We start from the raw sequence: 21,230 nt of genomic DNA, 5'->3' as shown, positions 1-21,230 counted from the left end.
GTGTCCTCTCTGGTGGGCTGGACACACTGATACATAGATTGTGGACATAAGATTTATATATCATATGCATAACAATGCTCGGTAGTGGTAAAAACGGGTAACTACAGCACGATGCATTGATGTAGAGCAGTCTCACAGTTTAGAGTAGGGGTGTCGAACTCAATCAGAGAAGGGGCCAAAATCTAAAATCCAGCCTAAATCGCGGGCCGAATGGTTTACTGAACAGTCATAAACTGTCATTGTGATGGAAACGCAGCGGAGTGCAGTGATGACAGGGCGGTGCGGGCCACATTGCAAGGCCTGGCGGGACGGATTTGGCCCGCGGGCCTTGTGTTTGACACATGTGGTTTAGAGGGAAAGAAGCAAGTCTCACAAAAAACCCGAAAAGCTGGTTAAATTTATTTAAAATTTAAAAGTAGGTAAAACCGAAGGTATGTATTACATAGATGTACATACAGATATAGATAGTAAGAAAATAGTCTGGCCAGTGTTGCTCAGTGGTTGAGCATTGAGCCATGCACCAGGAGGTCACTGGTCCGGTCCGATTCCTGGTGAGGACACATGCTTAGGTGCAGGCTCCATCTCCAGTAGGGGGTGTGCAGGAGGCAGGTGACCAATGATTCTCTCATCTATGTTTCTATCGCTTTCTCTCTCCCTCTCTCTTCCCCTCTCTCTAAAATCAATACAAACATATTTTTAAAAGCATGAGAATGTATATGTCTCCTCTGGGAGGGAAGAAGGATGATGCCATTGGGAAGAAGTACACTGAGCCTTCCCTGTATTGAACGTTATGCGTTCATTCATCCAGCCCTTCCTTCCAGTGGGATGTGAGCAACAGCTCCATAACAGATAGCATGAGATTGCACCCCTAGCTCAGGAGGATATGAACAGCATCAGCTGGCTAGATGAATAGACACACATATAAACTTTGAGCATGTGAAATACATATTGTTCATGAATACATGCATAAGAGCAATAGCTTAAAAGCATGCATAGGAATCATTGGTATCAAATTCAGGGTAGAAGGTGGGAGTGTGGATTCAAGAGGGATATACATGGACTTGAACAGCAGTTTTAACATTATTCTAAAGCATAAAGTCTGAAACAAATTGTTAGGAGTTGACAGGTGGGTACATGGGTATTCATTATATTATTCTTTTCAGTTGCCTGTCTGTCAAACATTTTTGAACTCTGAGAATAATTTTCTAATCAAAGAGAAGGGTTCTTCTGTAGATCACCCCCAGCTTGAGGTTGGGGACGGTTGGGAGAAGCGAGGTAAACCCCATGATCCCGAAATGAGAGCAGAAGGCAAAGAAAAGGCATGTTTCCTCCTCAAAAAGCTGTAGCATAGCCATCTGAGGTGGGAATCCTGACAAAGACTAACCCCAGAGGTGGGCTCCAGACAGGCAAGCTGTGTCCCAGGCCAGACAGACTGCCGGCCCCAGCCCCGGAGAGCAAGCCCTCTTATGGCTCCATCCCTCCCCTCAAATCACGGAGGCAGGCATGCATCCCACAGACAGGAATTTGCATTTGGGAAGAGGAAAGCAACTTATGCAGAGATAACAAAGTCTCATAAAATATTTGAAGGAATTGGGGACGCATCCAAAACAGCGGAGACCTACTGACCAGTAAACTGTTCAACAGAGAAAACAGAAGAAAATTCAAAAGTAAATGAAGTTAATAGCTTAGAGAGATTCAAGAATGTATCACATGTAGCCAATTAAAAAAACAGGCTACTATGAAAACATAACAACTGGAAAGTTTGGATATTGAAAAAAATCTCTCTTGAATTAGAATATGTGACCAAGAGAATACATTGCAAAAAGGAATGGGAAATTTTACCAAAAAACCCTTAAGGGTCATAGGAGTAGTGAAACCAGACAGCCAGTGGGTCCGGGCTTCCTGTCACCACTTGGGCCAATTCAGCAGAGACGGGATTGAATCATAGATGGCGTTTATTCCGATAATGTGGGCAGCGTGGGAAAGCAGCAGGTCATTCACAACATTCTGCTCTGCCTCCCCCCATAGACCAGCTGCTTGTACAGGTAGGACAAGGGTTCCATGGGGAGTAGGGATTGCAGGCATGGGAAGCAGGCTGTGCAGGCTGAGGGGGGACTCCATTGTCTGGGCAACAAGGTTGCTCATCTTTCCGTGATAACAGGCAGTTCTTGAGTGAGAATGGACAAATTCCAAGGTTGACTCCCAGGTCCAAAGTTGACTCTCAGGCCCTGGATGGGGTGGTGGGGGAGAGAGGGACGGTACAACTCCTCGCCAGTTTAGAATGTCCCTTCTTTAACCAGAACAAGGCAATCATGGTTCACAGAGCATGGCTAATATTTCTCATAACAATAGCTAGTCCCCAATATCCTTTTTTTTTTTTTTTTTTTTTGCTCCTAACAGTAGCTATCCAAGTTCCAACATCCGTGAAATGGAAATTCCCAAAGGAGAGAGAAGAAAAACTAGAGGGGGAGGGCATAGTAATAAAAGAAAAGAAGAGCATTTTGTACAAGTAAAGATAATGAAGGTTTTCATCCTTCGAGATCAGACAGGAACAATGTTCCCAATATCCATCCAGGTCTTTCTTTGTGCTGGATTTTGTAAGCAATAAATAGAAATCCCTTCGGCCATTCTCTGTCCTACTCAGCCTCCAGATACTTCTCTCATTTTAACAAGAAGGTAACGGAGCGATCTGGCTCTGGCATTCCTTATTGGTCAGCTTCCTCAAACATTGCGGCTTCTTCCACCCTCATCCCCACCGGAGGTGACACTTACAGAGTGAATCCAATCTCAGCACCCTCAGCATCCCCGGATGCAGTGGCGCGTCTGCTCTTTCATTTTGGCAGTGAACTATTTTCATTGTCTTGGTGCTGATGTACAAACAATGGAACTTCTGAATATGACTGGAATTCAATATGTCTTTCTAAACAGCAGATATGAAACTTGATATAACTTGTATTTCAGCCTTTAATTGTTTGCGAGCACTTTGGAGAGATGATTGCTATCAAGAAGTAAAACTTTTCAAATCAACTTGTTTTTCACACCAGGTCTTGCACAGTCAGGTTCCTGGGGCTGCTTTGATGAGTTTAACAGAATTGAATTGCCCGTCTTATCGGTGGCAGCCCAACAAATTTATATTATTTTGACGGCAAGAAAAGAGAGAAAAAAACAGTTCATTTTTTCTGATGGTGATTGTGTTGACTTAAATCCAGAATTTGGAATCTTCTTAACAATGGTGAGAACTGGGGTTTTAAATGCAATTTGGTTGGTTTAACTGCTATGGACTTAAGTGAAACAAAGCATCTACTCATGGGTAAATGACTGACTATCCAGGGCTCAGGAGCTACTCTTTCCTATCATAGGATTTTTTTGAGTAGTAAAAATAGACAAGACAGAAGATAAAATTGTAATAGGTTAATGATAATAATAGCTACTGTTTATTGAGCACTTATTATGAGTAAGACAGTGGGCTAAATGCTTTATGTATTGTATCAGACAGGCCAGCTATAGTAACAATCACCAAATCTTAGTGGCTGAAAACATCAAAGATTTGTTTCTCCCTGCTGCTGGGACTGGGTGGAGAAGGCAGGCCTGCTTTACAAAGTCCCTGCTCCAGAACTGTGTCAGTCTTTGCTGGTGGCTGTAGCAAAGGAATAGCAAAACATAAAGAATTATGCTCTGGCTCTCAGAGTTTCTGTCCAGAAGTGACACAAGGTACAGTCATTAGTTCAAGCAATTTTTTTAATACTATTTATTTATAATATATTTTATTGATATTTTACAGAGAGGAGGGAGAGAGATAGAGAGCTAGAAACGTCGATGAGAGAGAAACATCGACCAGCTGCCTCTTGCACACCCCCTACCGGGGATGTGCCCGCAACCAAGATACATGCCCTTGACCAGAATCGAACCTGGGACCTTTCAGTCTGCAGACCGATGCTCTACCACTGAGCCAAACCGGTTTCGGCTAGTTCAAGCAATTTACATGGCAGTGTAGTCATGTGTTGCATTTTGTATGGTGCATATTTTATAACGGAGGTACCTGAGGCAGAAATTAAAAAACTAGCTCAGGTCACAGAGCCAGTTAGAGAGAGGTGTTATTGTCTGACATCGTTCTCACTAGTTATTCTCAACGCTTGGTTTTCTCTGAAACGTAATAAAAGATCCTGGGAATGACTTAAAATCTCCAAAATAATTCCTATATCAAGGCATTGTGGAAGTTCATTAACCATGTGTTTGAGGGTGGGGCTTTGAGATACAATGTTGTGCAGATAGAAAACCAAAGACGTGAATAGATTCTTTTTATGAATTGGAGAAGTGAAGTTAATGTTGAACCAGTTTTACTTAATGTGTTCATATGTAAGTTTTTCATCCCGTTATCTCTGAGTTGCAAGATAATGCAAAGTACTCTAAGTTTGAAGTGTCCTAGTGGATCAATCATAGGAATCAAAACAAAGAAAGTTTCTGATAAGTTTCACGGTAAGCTGATATCCAGGAAAGCAGTTAATAATAATCCTGAAGTGATCAATTATAACTAAGACAATGGGATGAAGAAATTCCCTCAGTGTGATAACTGTGACATAGAATAATTTAAAAGTTTAATATTATCCCTGGATTGAGAATAATATTGGAAATATTAATTAGATGCTAGGTTAGGCTGTGAATAGCTGAGACATGAAAAATAGTGACGGCACGCAAGGAGTTATTATCTTAAGATTTAAGGTACTCCATCCTGGTTTCCAACTTCTAGGTCACCTTGTGACTTAAGACGTTACCGAAGCATCTCTGTTTTGTTGCAGTCAGTTGATTGAATGAACTCCCTTCAGGCAACAAGGTTATTTCATATAGTGTGTCCCTTTGGGTCTCACGGTGTAGAATTTAATCTCACACCAGCTGCAGGGCAGGCTGGGAAACATAGTTTTTTATCTGGGTAGTGACCCTCCTAACTGGCAACTGAGCTTGTGTGACTGAGGACAGAGAAAGGAGAAGTATTGGTAGGCAACCAGCAATCTCTGTATCCTGCCTCAGCAAGGTATTTGGCTCATTGACAGCATCTGATAGTCAGAGAATGAGGGTTTCTTAGTGTACTTTCCCAAAATAATTTTATTTTTACTTAATTTTAATTAATCAACATGCAAATAGCCATACATGTGTACTGGTCAATATATGGACAGTGCAGAGAGCTACAGATGTCCAAATGTGCATCAGGGACATTCTAGCTGGCATGTCTGCATTGGAGGTAGAGCTGGACAAGATTACACCACCACATCCCTTCCAAGTCAAATCACCTGTGTCTGTAGGTGATGAGAGTTGTAGCCTATGCAATCATTTCTCATGAGATGAAATATTAAATTATTACGCTTTGGATCCCTAACCTTACTCTTGGGACCTTGGGTCTGACCCATCCTCAACCTACAGCTACTCATGAGGCCTTAGCTTCCTCCCACTTCACATTGGCCCTTCGAGCATTTTCCCCTTCACCACCGTTTTTATTTCCCTTCACCACCATGGGTTTCTTTAATGCTACTTTGTCTGCCAAAGAATTCTGTAATTCTGACTGAAAAGGATAATTAAAGAGAGGAAATAAAAATTAAGTAAACCCATCAGTTTGAAATCCTGCATTTTTTTTTCTTATTTCAATAACATTTCAATAATTATCTAGGTATTTACGTATTCGGTTTTCTTTGCTATTTTCTTAACCAATAAACAGATGCCTAATTTTTGCTCACAAGGTAATATGTGTGTCTGTGTTAGTATAATGAAACTGGAACTATGTCAAAGGGAGCTATGTGACAATGATAGATATCAAAGGTCCAATGCACATTTTTGAGAAAAGAGGGAGGTTTTATGAATCTAATATTTTTCTCAATGCCACCTTAGGATCTGAATTAGGGATCTGAAATGTATTTGTATTCATGAAATAAAATTTATATCAACAATAAAAGTGAAATAATATTAACTTTTAGAACCCTGGATATGCTGGGCGCCAGGAACTGCCCGAGAACTTAAAAATTCAGTTTAGAACTGTTGCTATGATGGTTCCTGATAGACAGGTAAGCCTTGGGATTTAAAAACAGAACATAATTTACATTTTTTAATTGTTTTTCATGCACATTGTTTAAAATCTCACTGTATTAATTTTCCAGATCATTATGCGAGTTAAACTTGCAAGCTGTGGTTTCCTTGAAAATGTTATCTTGGCTCAAAAGTTTTATGTTCTTTACAAACTGTGTGAGGAACAACTTACTAAGCAGGTAACTTTGTCCATTTATTTTTCTCCCTAACTACAGAACTTGATTTTTTACTTTGTAATTTTACCTTCATAAAATGTTAATCATTTTAAAAATCTCTTTGACTCTTTTCTAAAATAAAAACTTAATTATTTTGACCTGTTTGGTTACGTATTTTGAATACTTGTTTGTTTTTGAATAATTATAAATCCGACAAAAATTGCCAAGAAATGTGCCAGGAGGTCCCATATATTCATTATCCTACTTCCTTCAAAGTTGGCATCTTCTACCCATAGTACAATGACAGACCCAGAAAATGGCCATGGGCAAAATCCAGAGTTTACTAAGGTTTCACCAGTTGATCATGTACTCAGTGTGTGTGTGTGTGTGTGTGTGTATAGTTCTATCACATATGTAGATTTGTATAATCACCACCACCATCAACATACAGAACTTCTATCACCACCAGGCCCCCTCATGCTGTCCCTTCATAGTCACAGCCTCCTCTTTCCCAAATCCCTGTCCCCTTGCAGCCACTGATCTTTTCTCTGCCTCTATAAATTTTTTCAGAAACATTATATAAATGGAGGCACAAAGGACATAACCTGTTGGTTATGCATTTTAAGTATTTTTGCCTCTCAGACGGCAATCAGGCTGTCTTATTCTCCACCGATGTTTAAAAGTGTGGACACTATCATACAGCTTGACCTTTCTGATGGATCATTTTTCGGTGAAAGGACAAGTGGGAGAATTCAGCTTTGCAGCTCAGCCACTCCAAAACTACAGTACATATGGATCAGAATACCTACTATATGTATGTAGTGGGTCTGCACTGAGAGCGTTTCAATTAGGTAATCTTTTCCCCTTCCTCCCATCTTAGGTTCACTATGACTTCGGGTTGAGGAATATCCTATCTGTATTGAGGACCCTTGGAGCTCAGAAAAGAGCCAGACCGGAAGATAGTGAATTAAGCACCGTCATGAGAGGACTGAGAGATATGAACCTTTCAAAACTGGTATCTTTCTTCTCTGACTTCACTCCTCTTTCAAGAATTTGGCCTGGTTTCTTTCTACTTGGGAGAGTGGCGGGGGTGGCTCATGTTAGGCTGTGAACATGAATAATCGTAGTAACAGTGGGAGTGGGAGTTTTTTCCAGAAGGCAAAAACCTCATGGCCTGTTTGACCAGCGTGGGCTGGAAGGGCACCCCTTGTCAGTTGTGTGCCCCAGAACAGGCCTCATCAGTGGGCCTCAGCCCCCCGGTTTCAGTCCAGTGCTTGACCATTATTCATAATGAAGCATATTCCATACATGGAAACCTGGTTCACAGGGAACCACGGGACCTTTTGCACTGCCTGTCTATGCTTAGCTGATGTCAGTTATGTCTCTTCCCAAACATCAACACTATTTCTGTTTTCCCGGAATGCATAGGAAACTTGCTGTGGAGATGACAACAGTTGTTACACTGCTTTCATTCTTGCCCCAGGACTAGGTTGTTCTGAATCGGCTGATGGAAAGGTTCACATGGTCTTGATTCAAAGACTCTCCCTGCTGCATGTAGTGTCCAGGCCCTGGGGGAACAAGGCTGAGGAAGAACTGGTTCTCAAAGTTCACACTGCAGTTACAAAAACTAACACTGGTGTAGTTCCTTGCTATCACAGCCTTTTCAGGGGGTATTGTCTCACAGCCACTCTGTGGGACACAGATGGCCCAGGAGGGCATGGGACTCGGAGTCTGGAGAAGCCATCTGCAATCCCAGCCAGCTGAGAAGCTGGGACAAAAATCCACAAGACTCTGATGCCGAGTGCTCTGCTCCTTCCCTGGGATAATGGCATCCTTGACTCCTAGACAAGCATCCCAGAAAGCATCAGGGGCGCCCCAGAAAGTAAGGCGAGATCAGAAGTGGTCAGCAGCTGTGAGTGGGGTGATCATCAGGCATTAAAGGTGTAGCTAAGAAGGATTCGACTCAGTTTACTCAAACCTGCTGCTTAGAAGTCAGAGCACTGATGCTGGTTTTCCAGCTGATGTTGGGTGAGCCAGTCATGCATGGATATATATCCTTATAGTAAAGAGATATTACTATTCTATTTTCATGGGGAAGGGACTGTTAACGGCCTGTTTGAAGTTGGTGTGCATACCTGGCTGTGAGGAGCAGAGCATTCCTCTGACAGCACTGAGGGGAAGTCACCTTGGAGCAGGAGACGGTAGAGGACGCCAGATGCCGGGGTCCTTGGCTGCAGTGCTGCAGGTAGCGTGGCTGCCGTGGTGTGTTTGGGAGTGAGTCCCAGAGGTTACAGGTCTGGTGAGGAGAAGACTGACCTCTAGGCAGGACATGATGGTGCTGTGTGCGTCCTGGCTGACCCGTGCCCGTTTGCTGACAGAAGGAGTAAGTTGCTCTCTGCCGTCGTAGGTGGACGAAGACGAGCCCCTGTTCCTCAGCTTAATCAACGACCTGTTCCCCGGGCTGCAGCTGGACAGTAACACTTACGTGGAACTGCAAGATGCCGTGGCCCGCCAGGTTCAGGCAGAGGGGCTGATAAACCACCCACCCTGGAATCTCAAACTTGTGCAGGTAAAGAGATTTTAATCCATTATCAATCACAATCCATTATCAGTGGAATGAGAGGCGCGTGTTGTTAAAGGTCCGCGTTCTAAGAGACAAACTCATGACACTAGTCTCACTTGATGTAAATGTTGAAACTCAATTAAAACACATCAATGCAGGGAGAGGCCTCGGGGGGACGTGTGGGTCCTAGCGGGATGGGATGGGCTGACCATCGTCACAGCACACAGTAGAGGCTCCCTGAGGTGCGTACACCTGGTGAGAGGGCTGGGCTGTGGCCAGAATCGCAGGGGCAGTGGGGAGGGTGCATTCAGTTACACAAACTCAGGGAGGTGGATGGCCCCCGGTCCAGGTCCAACCTGGCAGTATCGACGGTGGCTGGGTCCCTCCCTGGGGCACGGAGCTGGAGGAGTCTGTCGGGTTAATCTGTGCCTGCTCTGTGTGGGCACGTGCTCACGCCCACACTGATGCTCGAGTCTTTGCCTGCACTCCTGGCGTCTTTGTGTGCATCACCTTGCACCCGCTGCGACAGCCACTTTGTCAGCAGTGGCACGGAGCTGTCGCAGTGGCGGGATTAAACCTCTCTGAGCTTCCTGCTTTGGGGGTATTTTCCAGCGATTTTGGAATACGAAGGAGCTGAAATAGTGGGGAGCGTTAAAAACCGCATTTCAGAATTAAAACTCTTATTTTAACTTAGTGTTTCTGCCAGATTATAAGAAGTACCAGAAACAGACCCAGCTCTTGCAAGAAAATACTTAACGTTTAAAAGTTTAAGTATTTGTTATCATCCAAGTATGGGAAACCATTTAAAACTCTTTAATTTCTGGGAGAACATAATTTTCTGTCTGATATGGATACAGTGTACTGAGCACTGTTTTCATTTTTTATATCAATAACATTACTCTGATGTGGGATGCCATGGCCACTGCCTCAGTTGCTTTGGACCTGTGGGCTAAGTAGTAATACATTTCTATTTGACTTTTAGGAGAAGGCAAATTCTACCTCTGATCAGCTCTGGGACCTCTGACTTATTTTTATTAACAAAATAATGGACAGGATGTCGTCACAGACACTGTCCACTTTTTTGTATGTCGCCATTTTTGTGTAATTCTAGCACATTCACCCACATTCTCCTCCCCCCTCTGGAGAACTGGAGGGGCAGGCGCAGCAAGCTGCAGTGCCAGGCCTGGGGTTTTGTCACCCCGTGCTGGGCTTCTCTCGTTCCTGTCTTGCTTTTCCTTCCCTCGCTCCCCCCTCAGTTTCTCCTCAGAGCACTCTCAGAGTAAATCACTGGCGCAGGAACCCTCATCTCAAACCATGCTTCAGGGAATCCAGCTGTGCCACTTGGATCCTCCCAGGATGGGGTGTGTTGCTGCTTTCCACCATCAGGGGGCGATACCACCACACTGCACGCCGAGAAAGTGAAAACACACACACACACACACACACACACACACACACACACACAAAACACAAACAAACAAAACACACACACACAAAAAAACAAAACAAAACAAAACAAAACAAAACAAAACAAAGAAAACAACCCCAAAAAACAAAAAACTGCTCCATAGGTTTCAGCAAAACAAAATCACAAGGAATAAAATCACGAGGTTTGAGAAGCAACATCTAGAGCCTGAATTAACTATTTCCAAAACGTAACTCAAATTCCACATTGTCATTGCTTCATCACATATTTTATACCGCGGTGCTAATTTACTTCCCACCTATAGTAAGATAAAACAAAACAAAACAAGCCCAAAACATTTTTAAAAACCATGCTCTCACTTTACTGGGGTGATTACTAAAGCGTCTTTGACGCCAGCACTCCTTGTGTGCGGCCAGGAGAGGCCCGCGGGCTGCCCGTCGCCGCTGACCGCCCCTGTCCCTGCCCAGCTGTACGAGACGTCGCTGGTGCGCCACGGCCTGATGACCCTGGGGCCCAGCGGCTCGGGCAAGACCACGGTCATCACCATCCTGATGAAGGCGCAGACCGAGTGCGGCCGGCCCCACCGCGAGATGCGCATGAACCCCAAGGCCATCACCGCGCCGCAGATGTTTGGCAGACTGGACACGGCCACCAACGACTGGACGGACGGGATTTTTTCTACGCTGTGGAGGAAAACGCTAAAAGCCAAGAAAGGTACACGCAAAGCCAAGCCCCTTTGTGATCGATTCTCTCCCCCACCCCCACCCCTCCCAAATGCCCCACCACCAGTGTGTAGGAACAGTTGTTTGCTTAATTTTCTGTTGCAATTCTTGGCAGGTGAGAACATTTTCCTGATCTTAGATGGCCCCGTGGATGCCATCTGGATCGAGAACCTGAACTCCGTGCTGGACGACAACAAGACGCTCACGCTGGCCAACGGGGATCGCATCCCCATGTCCCCCAACTGCAAGCTCCTGTTCGAGGTCCACAACATCGAGAACGCCTCGCCTGCCACGGTGTCCAGGATGGGCATGGTCTACATCAGCAGCTCCGCCCTCAGCTGGAAGCCCATTCTGCAGGTGGGTGGGCACCAGGAGGCCTGGGCACCGCTGGGCTGTGGCCCCCGGCCTCCGCGTTCCTAACCTGCGGCCCCTGCCCCTGTGCCCCAGGCCTGGCTGAAGAAGCGCACTGTGCAGGAGGCCACTGTGTTCCAGGGTCTGTACGACAAGATATTTGAAGATGCGTATACATACATGAAACTGAGCCTCAACCCCAAAATGCAGCTCCTAGAGTGCAACTACATTGTGCAAGTATGTTTTTCTATTTTTGTATATTTTTTGTTTATTAGATTGGACGTTCTTTTTCCTACTCGGTTGTAGTGCAGAGGCATCTGAAATAGGACCGGTGTGAGTCCATGGACATGCTTTTATCCTGTGGCTGTGAGGGCTCCACAAAGTCGCGTTCCTGCTGCAGCCTCGGCAATGCCCTCACTGCCCTCTCTCCGTTACTCTCACTTCCCAGGGGGAGGTAGTTGGGGGCATGGGAGAGGAATGAACTCTCTTTCCTATCGTCAAGCTTGGTGACCTTACCAGAAAGTGTGTTCCATAAGGAGAGTGGACAGATAAATAAAGCTCGCAGCTCTACAGGAGAATTAGGAAGGAGCTGCTGGCAATCGGGAAAACCCGGATGCCATCTTGGCTGAGCAGGCTTAGCAGATAGCAGATAGGGGGACTTGGAGACAATTCTCCAGGCAGTTTTTAATATATTCCACACTCTCCCCCCCCACCCCCCCCCGTGTTCAGTTTTCCTTATTAGTCTTTAGGGGGGGAAAAAAGAATTAAGCATAGACTTTTAAGGGATCCCCTGATTCTAGTCCACAGGTGATCCTCCCTTACCCATTCCAGTGTGTGATTCTTAGTGCGAGGAGCGTCCGTCAGCAAGGGAAGGTAGGTTAGAGAGAATATGTAAGGCCAAAATAAATATTTAGGAATTACTTTAAAACGCATAACAGAAGTGGAGATATTTTGTTTTTGTAAGATATTTCCTGTAGATCTATTTCTTTCTGAAGCCGAAGGGGAGTGGGCACACATTTTTAAAGGAGCAGCTAGTACACACGCACAACGCTCTGTCTCAGCTGCTCAGCTCTGCTGCTGCACTGCAAAAGCAGCCCGACACTGCACATGCATGGACGTGCCTGGGTTTCAGTGAGACTTTACTTGCCCGCCAGGTGGCTGGCTGCTGGGCCCACGGGTTGCGGAGCCCTGCAAAATGTGAAAAGAAAGAAAATCTTTGGTCTAGAAACTTGCAGCAACCAAACTTTAGAACCAGAAACTAGAAAACAGCCAGTGTAGGCTTCCCGAGTTTCAGGTCAGGAAGCGGAACCTCAGGTGAGAGCCCTGAGCTGGGAGTAGGAACCTCACCGCCCGGTCCCGGGTCAGCATCCTTCCTGCAGGCCACGTGGCCTGAGGCAGGACCGCTTTCCCTCTGCCTGCTGGTGGCTGCTGGGCGGTGACCCAGCACTAGGTGGACACACATTTGTTTTCTCGTCCCCTTCTTCTAGATGTAGTATCATCTAAAGTTTTTTTACTTAAGGTTTTAAATATAAAAATTTGTTGTATTTTAAATATTTTCAGTCTCTCAATCTTCTGGAAGGCTTAATCCCCTCCAAGGAAGAAGGTGGAATTTCGTGTGTTGAGCATCTCCATAAATTATTTGTGTTTGGCCTCATGTGGAGCATAGGGGCTCTTCTGGAATTGGAGAGCAGGGAGAAGCTTGAAGCCTTTATGAGACACCATGAGAGCAAGCTGTCCTTACCAGAAATACCTAAAGGCGCAAATTACACCATGTATGAGTTTTATGTTACCGATTATGGTAAGCAGAGTGACTCCGACCTGAAATGAAATGACATTTTTAAAAATGGGAAAAATGTAAACTTCCATGCTTCTATGGGGAAATATTAAACCAGTTATGAGTAACATCACTGCTAATACATTTAAGAGGTAATAGATGCAAAGAATAGTATACATTTGCATGCTGGCCACGCTGGGAGCTGGTATGGCGACGGTCGACTTCTTTTGGAGTGGCCTAAGGGACATCTGGCATAAATAAGTTGGCATTGCCTCTTACATCACCTACTTTCTAATGCTTGGCAAGGAAAGGCAGCAGTGTAGGGAACACAGGGTCTTCACGACGCCGGGACAGATCGATCCCACAACTTCCCCGTTGGAAATGTCAGAGTAAGTAGAGAGTGAACCCAACAGGTGGGTCCACCTGACATGGAGCAGACCTGCCGCCCGTGGGTGGCAGGAGCCAGCTCACGTCCCTGTAAAAGAAATGCCCTTGTGCTTGGTGCCTTTATCCGGAGCCCAACTCCCAGTTCTTCCAAGTCTCAGAGAAGAGAAGTCATGCTTCCTCAAAACTGTATTTGCCTCGATTCTCTCTAAAACCCTGAAACAGCAAAGGTTATTTTTTTTAATGCACAAACTCAAAAGAACAGGAGAGTAGACTGCAATAATTTCATATTGAAAGCAAGAAAGCAGAAAGGTAAGTGGCAGTTGACTGAGCACCTGGGCAAAGGTAAGCCCCACACCAGCAGTGGGAAAGTTATGAAACAATGTGGTGCATGTCACAGAACCTTCAAAGGGCTCAGGCATTGGACACGGGGGCAAAGGGGGAGGCAAGAACAGGAAGGCTGCTTGTAAGTCTGCTTCAGAAACACGGCTGCAGGCCCTCTTCCCAAAGTCACGCTGCTAGACAGCTGCACCGACCCCACACTGGTCACTGGTCAAGGACTGAAGAATTATTGGCTGGAAAGTGTCAAACACAGGGCTGCCTGGACTTAGGGGACACCAGGCACATTTGAGGGTAAGGGAATCATTTGAAAATGGAGATTAAGTGAAACTTAGTATTTTAAAGGGCCTTTATATAGAGACTGAGGTACATGATTTTTTTTTTTTTTCCAGCTGGCCGTCTTTATCCAGAATGACCAATACTTTTACAGTATGTGATTAGATTTGGGATGATAAAAAGAAAGTCTCATTCAAAATGTAAACTAAAATTAAATGTATCCTTGAATCTAGATACGAAATCTCTTAGAATCCAGAGCCCAACCAAAGACGTTCTTTGAAAAGATCAATAACATTGATAAATCTCTCACTAGCGATATCAGGGGGAGAAAGAAAAGACATAACTCACCGTTGTCCAGAATGGAAGAGGGAACTCATCACTACAGATCTTACAGACATTAACAAAAACAAGAAATGAACATTAGAAGCAACATTATGAAAATGCACTTGGCAGTGTAGATGAAATGGACAAATTCCTTGAAAGATAAAAAACTGCCAAGCATCATCAAGAAGAAAATAGACACTCTAAATATTCCTCTATCTACTTAAAAAATTGTGATTTGCGGGTAAGACTTTTTCGCTAAGAAAACTCCAGGGTCAGATGGCCTCATTGGTGAATTCTACCAGATCGTTAAGGATGAAGTGATACCAATTCTACAGTTATCCTTTCTGTGGTTTTTCTCATCCTTTCTGTGGATGTGGCTTTCCTACACAACAGGACACGCACAACTCATTGGTTTCACCTCCAGCTGATTTGTATTGCACTTCAGGCCCGATTCCTCTGGATTAGGGGTGTCGAACTCAATCAGAGAAGGGGCCAAAATCTAAAATCCAGCCTAAATCGCGGGCCGAATGGTTTACTGAACAGTCATAAACTGACATTGTGATGGAAACGCAGCGGAGTGCAGTGATGACAGCGCGGTGCGGGCCACATTGCAAGGTCTGGCGGGACAGATTTGGCCCGCGGGCCTTGTGTTTGACACATGTGCTCTGGATGAATGACTTAGCAATTGAAAACTTTTGTAAGAAAGGAAAACAAATTCACCAAATGGCACATATATTAGATAAGCAAACATCAGCTTAGATATTAGAGAAGAAGTTAGATTAGGTAAGCAGATATGTTAACATGTTTTAGGAAAATGTTTTTATGATTCTGTTGATTATTTATATCACTTGCATTTTTGTATTCTCATTACTCTCGAAGAATGCAGTTTTATGGTGATGAATTTTTACTTCCTGCATAGGTGATTGGGAGCACTGGAATAAGAAACTTCAGCCATATTTTTATCCCACTGACAGTATTCCAGAGTATTCATCAATTTTGGTTCCAAATGTTGACAATATTAGGACAAATTTTTTGATAGACACCATTGCAAAACAAAATAAAGTAAGTTTGATAGTTTCTTAGATGATTGCAAACCATGTAAGAAACACATCCTTTCCCACACACTGCAGGTGGAAAATGTAAATTCCAGCACCACGGGCTGGGGGCAGTCAGAGAAACACGTTTGGGAAATGAAGCCCAGGTCCCAGGATGCACTCAACTCAGTCTCCTCTGCACTGTGGCCCCCGCCAGCTGAGGACAGTCCTCCCGCACCCCGTGGTCCCGAGAGTAGCCACCCATATTTCCTCCCAGCACTTACACGGTGTACATTTTACATTCAAATATTTAACGCAGCTAGCTAGGATACATTTTTGTGTAAATGTAGTTCTAAAAAATGAGTTGTAGTAATTTATAGAATGAAAGCATGGCCACCTGAGCCATAAGATATTTAAAACTAAACATAACACCTTTCACTGTGATTATCCTGTGATTGCAGGCTGTTTTGCTCACAGGAGAGCAGGGAACTGCAAAAACTGTAATGATTAAGGCCTATTTGAAGAAATATGATCCTGAAATACAGTTATCCAAATGTCTAAACTTTTCATCTGCCACGGAACCAATAATGTTTCAGGTAAAACTCCTCGTTTGCTGAATTAATAAACATTAAATACATGTTTAAGTTGTGGCTATGATATAATGTATATGCATCTAAAACATTGACATGTATTATACACACATACACACACATTTATATATATATATATATGGAGAGAGAGAGAGAGAGAGAGAGTTGCTTGTTTGCATTCAGCTATCTAACCTCCCTAAGGCTGAGATTAAAGCCAAATCCAAATAGCATATTTGGGTTAATAATCTAATATTGGTTAATAGCCTAAAATTTGGATTAATAGCCTAATATTGAGGCTGAAGCTGGACTTCTGAATATATCTCTTTAGACATAAATTAATAATTAACATTCTAATAACTTACTTTTAAAAATTCACAATATATGTTTTAATAATGATATTTATGCATATTAAATAGTATTCTACTCTGGAAAATATGCTCATTATTTTTAGAAATGTAGCTTGAGATCTGATGCATGAGACAAATCATTTCCTCTTTTCCAGAGAACAATTGAAAGCTATGTGGATAAGCGAATGGGAAGCACATATGGGCCACCAGGAGGCAGAAAAATGACTATATTTATTGATGATATTAATATGCCTGTCATTAATGAATGGGGAGACCAGGTATGACTGAAATGGCTCCTATAGGTGCTGACCAGTGGCTTGGTTGGTTGAAGCATCATCCCATACACCAGAAAGGTTGTGTGTTTGATCCTGTCAGGGCACTTAAAGGAGGCAACGGTTGATGTTTCTCTCTCTCTCTCTCTCTCTCTCTCTCTCTCTCTCTCTCTCTCTCTCTCTTCCTCTCTTTCTAAAATCAATAAAAACATATGCTCAGGTGAGCATTAAAAAAATATACCATATACATCGCCTATAGGTGGTATTGAATCAGTATTTTTAGTTATATATAAAAAATGTCCATCGCCTTCATCTTACTAAGCCTCGTAATCACTCTTAGTCTCTTTTGATTTCTCATTAGAGTTGACATTCTCCCTTCTTGAAATTGCCCTGCGGTTTTCAGCAACACGCCCTCCTGACTCTCTGGCTACTTGACTTCATGTTCTGGCTCCTCTCTTCCTTTCCTCAGGGTTTAGTCTTACTAAGTCTTACTCTGCACACTCTCCAAATGAGTTCTTGACTTAAAAAAATATAAATGTGCCCCATACCACTGTTCTAGTCGTGATTACCTGCCAATCCCAGAGCCATTCCCTGTTAGAGAAACTCACTGATGCTTCTAGAATTCTGCGTGTTCCTTGTGGGATCCCAACATCTCTCTCCTACCTCCACACACTGCCTTATCAGCAGCCTCCACCTGGAGCGGCCTGGACCCATCCCATCCCGCCCTCTATCCCAGTTCACCCAAGACGACACCAATGGGGTGTCCGTGCTCAGGTCTGTGCGCACCCTGAGAATAATGCCCAGACAGTCCTGCCCTCTTCGACCTCATCTACCTACCTCCCCTGCCTTCCTGTGGGCCCCTGGAAGCCAAGGCTCCTCACAAAATCCACCGTAAATGTGACTTCTCTGAGAACCCAGGTGCCGCTTTCCCTGCAGACTTCTCAAGCTGAACCCAGGCCTGGAGGTGAGGGGATGTCCTCCTCGCTTCTCATTGCCCTCCCCGCTGAAAGCCCGTCAGGCCATCACCCCTCTCTCCCTGAAGGGCTCAGTTCCCGATCTCTCACTCTGTCATGTAGTGCAGTACTGTCCCTGTCGCACATGGTTTAATGCTCTGTTGTCACCATCTCAAAATTCTTAACTTTTGAATAAGGAGCCTTGCATTTTCATTTTGCCCCGGGCCCTGCAAATTATGCAGCCTGCTCTCATATTTCTTGGTGATATCAGTACCGACACACATGATCTTGGCCTCTTAGTTCCTTGTCCTGGCCTCCCCACAGAGCATGCCTTCCACCCTGTCTGAAGGACGCCTTCTTGCAGCCATGCTCTACACTTTGTCATCAGTGCAACTCCCTCATTAACTCAATTGCAAGCATTTTATTCTCTGATCACCACGTCCACTCTGTAGCATGATCCCTCTCCTGATTCCAGTGGTTGAGTGTCGACCTATGAATCAGGAGATCACAGTTTTTTGTTTTGTTTTGTTTTTAATTTAATTTATTTATTATTATTTTTATTTTTTTAAATTAAATTATTATATGTGTACATATTTTAACATTATCCCCCCCTCCCATAAATACCCTCCCTCCCCAGAGTTTTGTGTCCATTGGTTGTACTTATATGCATGTATACAAGTACTTCGGTTGATCTCCCTATCCTCCCCGCTGTAATTTGACAGTCTGCTTGTTGCTTTACTGTCTCTATATCTATCTTTTGGTTCTTCAGTTTATAATGTTATCATCCATAAATAAGTGAGGTCATATGGTATTTCTCTTTCATTGACTGGCTTATTTCACTCAGCATGATGTTCTCCAATTCTGTCCAGGTTGCTGCAAATGATGAGAATTCCTTCTTTTTTATGGCAGCATAGTATTCCATTGTGTAGATATACCATGGTTTTTTGATCCAATCATCTGCTAATGGGCACCTAGGCTGTTTCCAAATTCTAGCTATTGTAGATTGTGCTGCTATGAACATAGGGGTGCATATATCCTTTCTGATTGGTGTTTCTAGTTTCTTGCGATATATTCCTATGAGTGGGATTACTGGGTCAAATGGGAGTTCCATTTTCAGTTTTTTGAGGAAACTCCACACTGTTCTCCACAGTGGTTGCACCAGTCTGCATTCCCACCAGCAGTACACGAGGGTTCCTTTTTCTCCGCAACCTTGCCAACACTTGTCATTTGTTGATTTGTTGATGGTGGTTATTCTGACAGGTGTGAGATGGTACCACATTGTTGTTTTGATTTGCATCTCTTGGATAATTAGTGACTTGGAGCATGTTTTCATGTACCTCTTGGCCTTCCTTCTGTCTTCTTTTGAAAATATTCTATTTAGGTTCATTGCCCATTTTTTAATTGGATCATTCATCTTCCTTTTATTTAAAAGCTGTCTATAGATGTTGGAGATTAAACTTTTATCAGTGATAACATTTGCAAATATGTTCTCCCACACAGTGGGCTTTCTTGTTGTTTTGTTGATGGTTTCTTTTGTTGTAAAAAAGCTTTTTATTTTGATGTAGTCGCATTTGTTTATTTTCTCTTTAGCTTCCATTGCCCTAGGGGCAGTATCAGAGAAGAAGTTCTTTTGGCATATGTCTGAGATTTTGCTGCCTGTGGATGCCTCTAGTATTTTTATGGTTTCCCGTCTTATTTTAAGTCCTGTATCCATTTTGAGTTTATTTTTGTGTATTGTGTAAGTTGGTGATCTAGTTTCATTCTTTTGCATGTATCTGTCCAATTTTCCCAACACCATTTATTGAAGAGACTGTCTTGACTCCATTGTATATTCGTGCCCCCTTTGTCAAATATTAATTGAGCATAGTGATTTGGGTTGATATCTGGGTTCTTGATTCTATTCCATTGATCTATATTTCTGTTCTTGTGCCAGTACCAGGCTGTTTTGAGAACAGTGGCTTTGTAATACAGCTTGAAGTCTGGTATTGAGATCCCTCCTACTTTACTCTTCTTTCTCAGGATTGCTGTGGCTATTCGGAGTCTTTTATTGTTCCAAATGAACTTTTGGAGAGTTCTTTCTAGGTCAGTGAAATATGCCGTTGGTATTTTAATGGAGAGTGCATTGAACCTATAGATTGCTTTGGGAAGTATGGACATTTTGATGATGTTGATTCTATCAATCCATGAACATGGTATGTTCTTCCATCTGTTTACATCTTCCTCTATCTCTTTTTTCAGTGTTATGTAGTTTTCCCCATATAGGTCCTTTACTTCCTTTGTTAAGTTTATTCCTAAGTATCTTAATTTTTTTTGGTAGTGATGATAAATGGAATTGCTTTTTTAGTCTCTGTTTCTGTAAGTTCACTGTTCGTGTATAGAAATGCCATAGATTTCTTGGCATTAATTTTGTATCCTGCTACATTGCCAAATTCATTTATTAAGTCAATTAGTTTTTTAATGGAGTCTTTTGTTTTTTTTATGTACAATATCATGTCATCTGCAAATAAGGATAACTTTACTTCTTCTTTTCCAATTTGGATGCCTTTTATTTCCTCTTCTTGTCTAATTGCAATGGCTAGTACTACCAGTACTATATGTCAAACAGGAGTGGCGATAGTGGGCATCCCTGTCTTGTTCCTGTTCTTAGAGGGAATGGTTTTAGTTTTTGCCCATTGAGTATGATGTTGGCTGTAGGTTTATCATATATAACTTTTATTATGTTGAGGTATGATCCTTGTACTCCCACCTTGTTGAGAGTTTTTATCAGGAAAGGGTGTTGGATTTTATCAAATGCTTTTTCTGCATCAACTGATATGACTATATGATTTTTATCTTTCAATTTGTTTATGTGATGTATCACATTTATTAATTTGCAGATATTGTACCATCCTTGCATTCCTGGAATAAATCCCACTTGGTCCTGGTGTATGATCTTTGTGATGTTCTGCTGGAGCCGATTTGCTAGAATTTTGTTGAGGATTTTGGCATCTATGTTCATGAGGGATATTGGCCTGTAATTCTCTTTCATTGAGTTGTCTTTATCTAGTTTTGGTATTAGGGTGATGCTGGCTTCATAGAAGGAGTTTGGAAGTGTTCCTTCCTCTTGGATTTTTTGGAATAGTCTGAGGAGGATAGGTTTTAGTTCTTCCTTGAATGTTTGGTAAAGCTATCCTGTGAAGCCATCTGGCCCTGGGCTTTTGTTTGCTGGAAGCTTTTTGATGACTGTTTCAATTCTTCCCAAGTCACTGTTCTATTGAGATTTTTAGATTCTTCCTGATTGAGTTTTGGAAGGTTGTATTTTTCTAGGAAAATGCCCATTTCCTCCAGGTTGTTCAGTTTGTTGGAATAGAGTTGTTCATAGTATTTTGTAACAATCCTTTGTATTTCAGCGGCGTCTGTTGTTATTTCACCTCTTTCGTTTCTGATTTTGTTTATTTGAGTCCTCTCTCTTTGTTTCTTGGTTAGCCTGGCTAGAAGTTAATCTATCTTGTTTATCCTTTCAAAGAACCAGCTCTTGGTTTTGTTGATCTTATGTATTGGTTCTTTGGTCTCTATGTCGTTTATCTCTGCTCTGATTTTTGTTAGATCACAGTTTGATTCTTGGTCAGAGTACATGCCCAGGTTGCCATCTTGATCCCCAGTTGGGGC

The 21,230-nt window shown here is 43.0% G+C and overlaps 1 protein-coding gene across 1 annotated transcript in view; it reads left to right on the top strand.

The window, feature by feature from the left end:
• DNAH8 (dynein axonemal heavy chain 8) overlaps nucleotides 1-21,230 on the top strand; it is a 263,341-nt gene that overhangs the window by 125,161 nt on the left and 116,950 nt on the right. The window contains exons 44-55 of the mRNA XM_036414990.2: nucleotides 3,045-3,232; nucleotides 5,964-6,050; nucleotides 6,144-6,251; nucleotides 7,108-7,242; nucleotides 8,635-8,796; nucleotides 10,684-10,930; nucleotides 11,054-11,295; nucleotides 11,386-11,526; nucleotides 12,850-13,087; nucleotides 15,306-15,448; nucleotides 15,882-16,016; nucleotides 16,513-16,635. Of these exons, the coding sequence (XP_036270883.2) occupies nucleotides 3,045-3,232; nucleotides 5,964-6,050; nucleotides 6,144-6,251; nucleotides 7,108-7,242; nucleotides 8,635-8,796; nucleotides 10,684-10,930; nucleotides 11,054-11,295; nucleotides 11,386-11,526; nucleotides 12,850-13,087; nucleotides 15,306-15,448; nucleotides 15,882-16,016; nucleotides 16,513-16,635 (1,949 nt within the window). The remainder of the gene's footprint in view (nucleotides 1-3,044; nucleotides 3,233-5,963; nucleotides 6,051-6,143; nucleotides 6,252-7,107; nucleotides 7,243-8,634; nucleotides 8,797-10,683; nucleotides 10,931-11,053; nucleotides 11,296-11,385; nucleotides 11,527-12,849; nucleotides 13,088-15,305; nucleotides 15,449-15,881; nucleotides 16,017-16,512; nucleotides 16,636-21,230) is intronic.

Source organism: Pipistrellus kuhlii, unplaced genomic scaffold (genome assembly GCF_014108245.1).
Source record: "Pipistrellus kuhlii isolate mPipKuh1 unplaced genomic scaffold, mPipKuh1.p scaffold_m20_p_5, whole genome shotgun sequence".
In the NCBI taxonomy this organism is placed as follows: domain Eukaryota; kingdom Metazoa; phylum Chordata; class Mammalia; order Chiroptera; family Vespertilionidae; genus Pipistrellus; species Pipistrellus kuhlii.
This window is presented reverse-complemented; position numbering and strand designations above follow the sequence as displayed.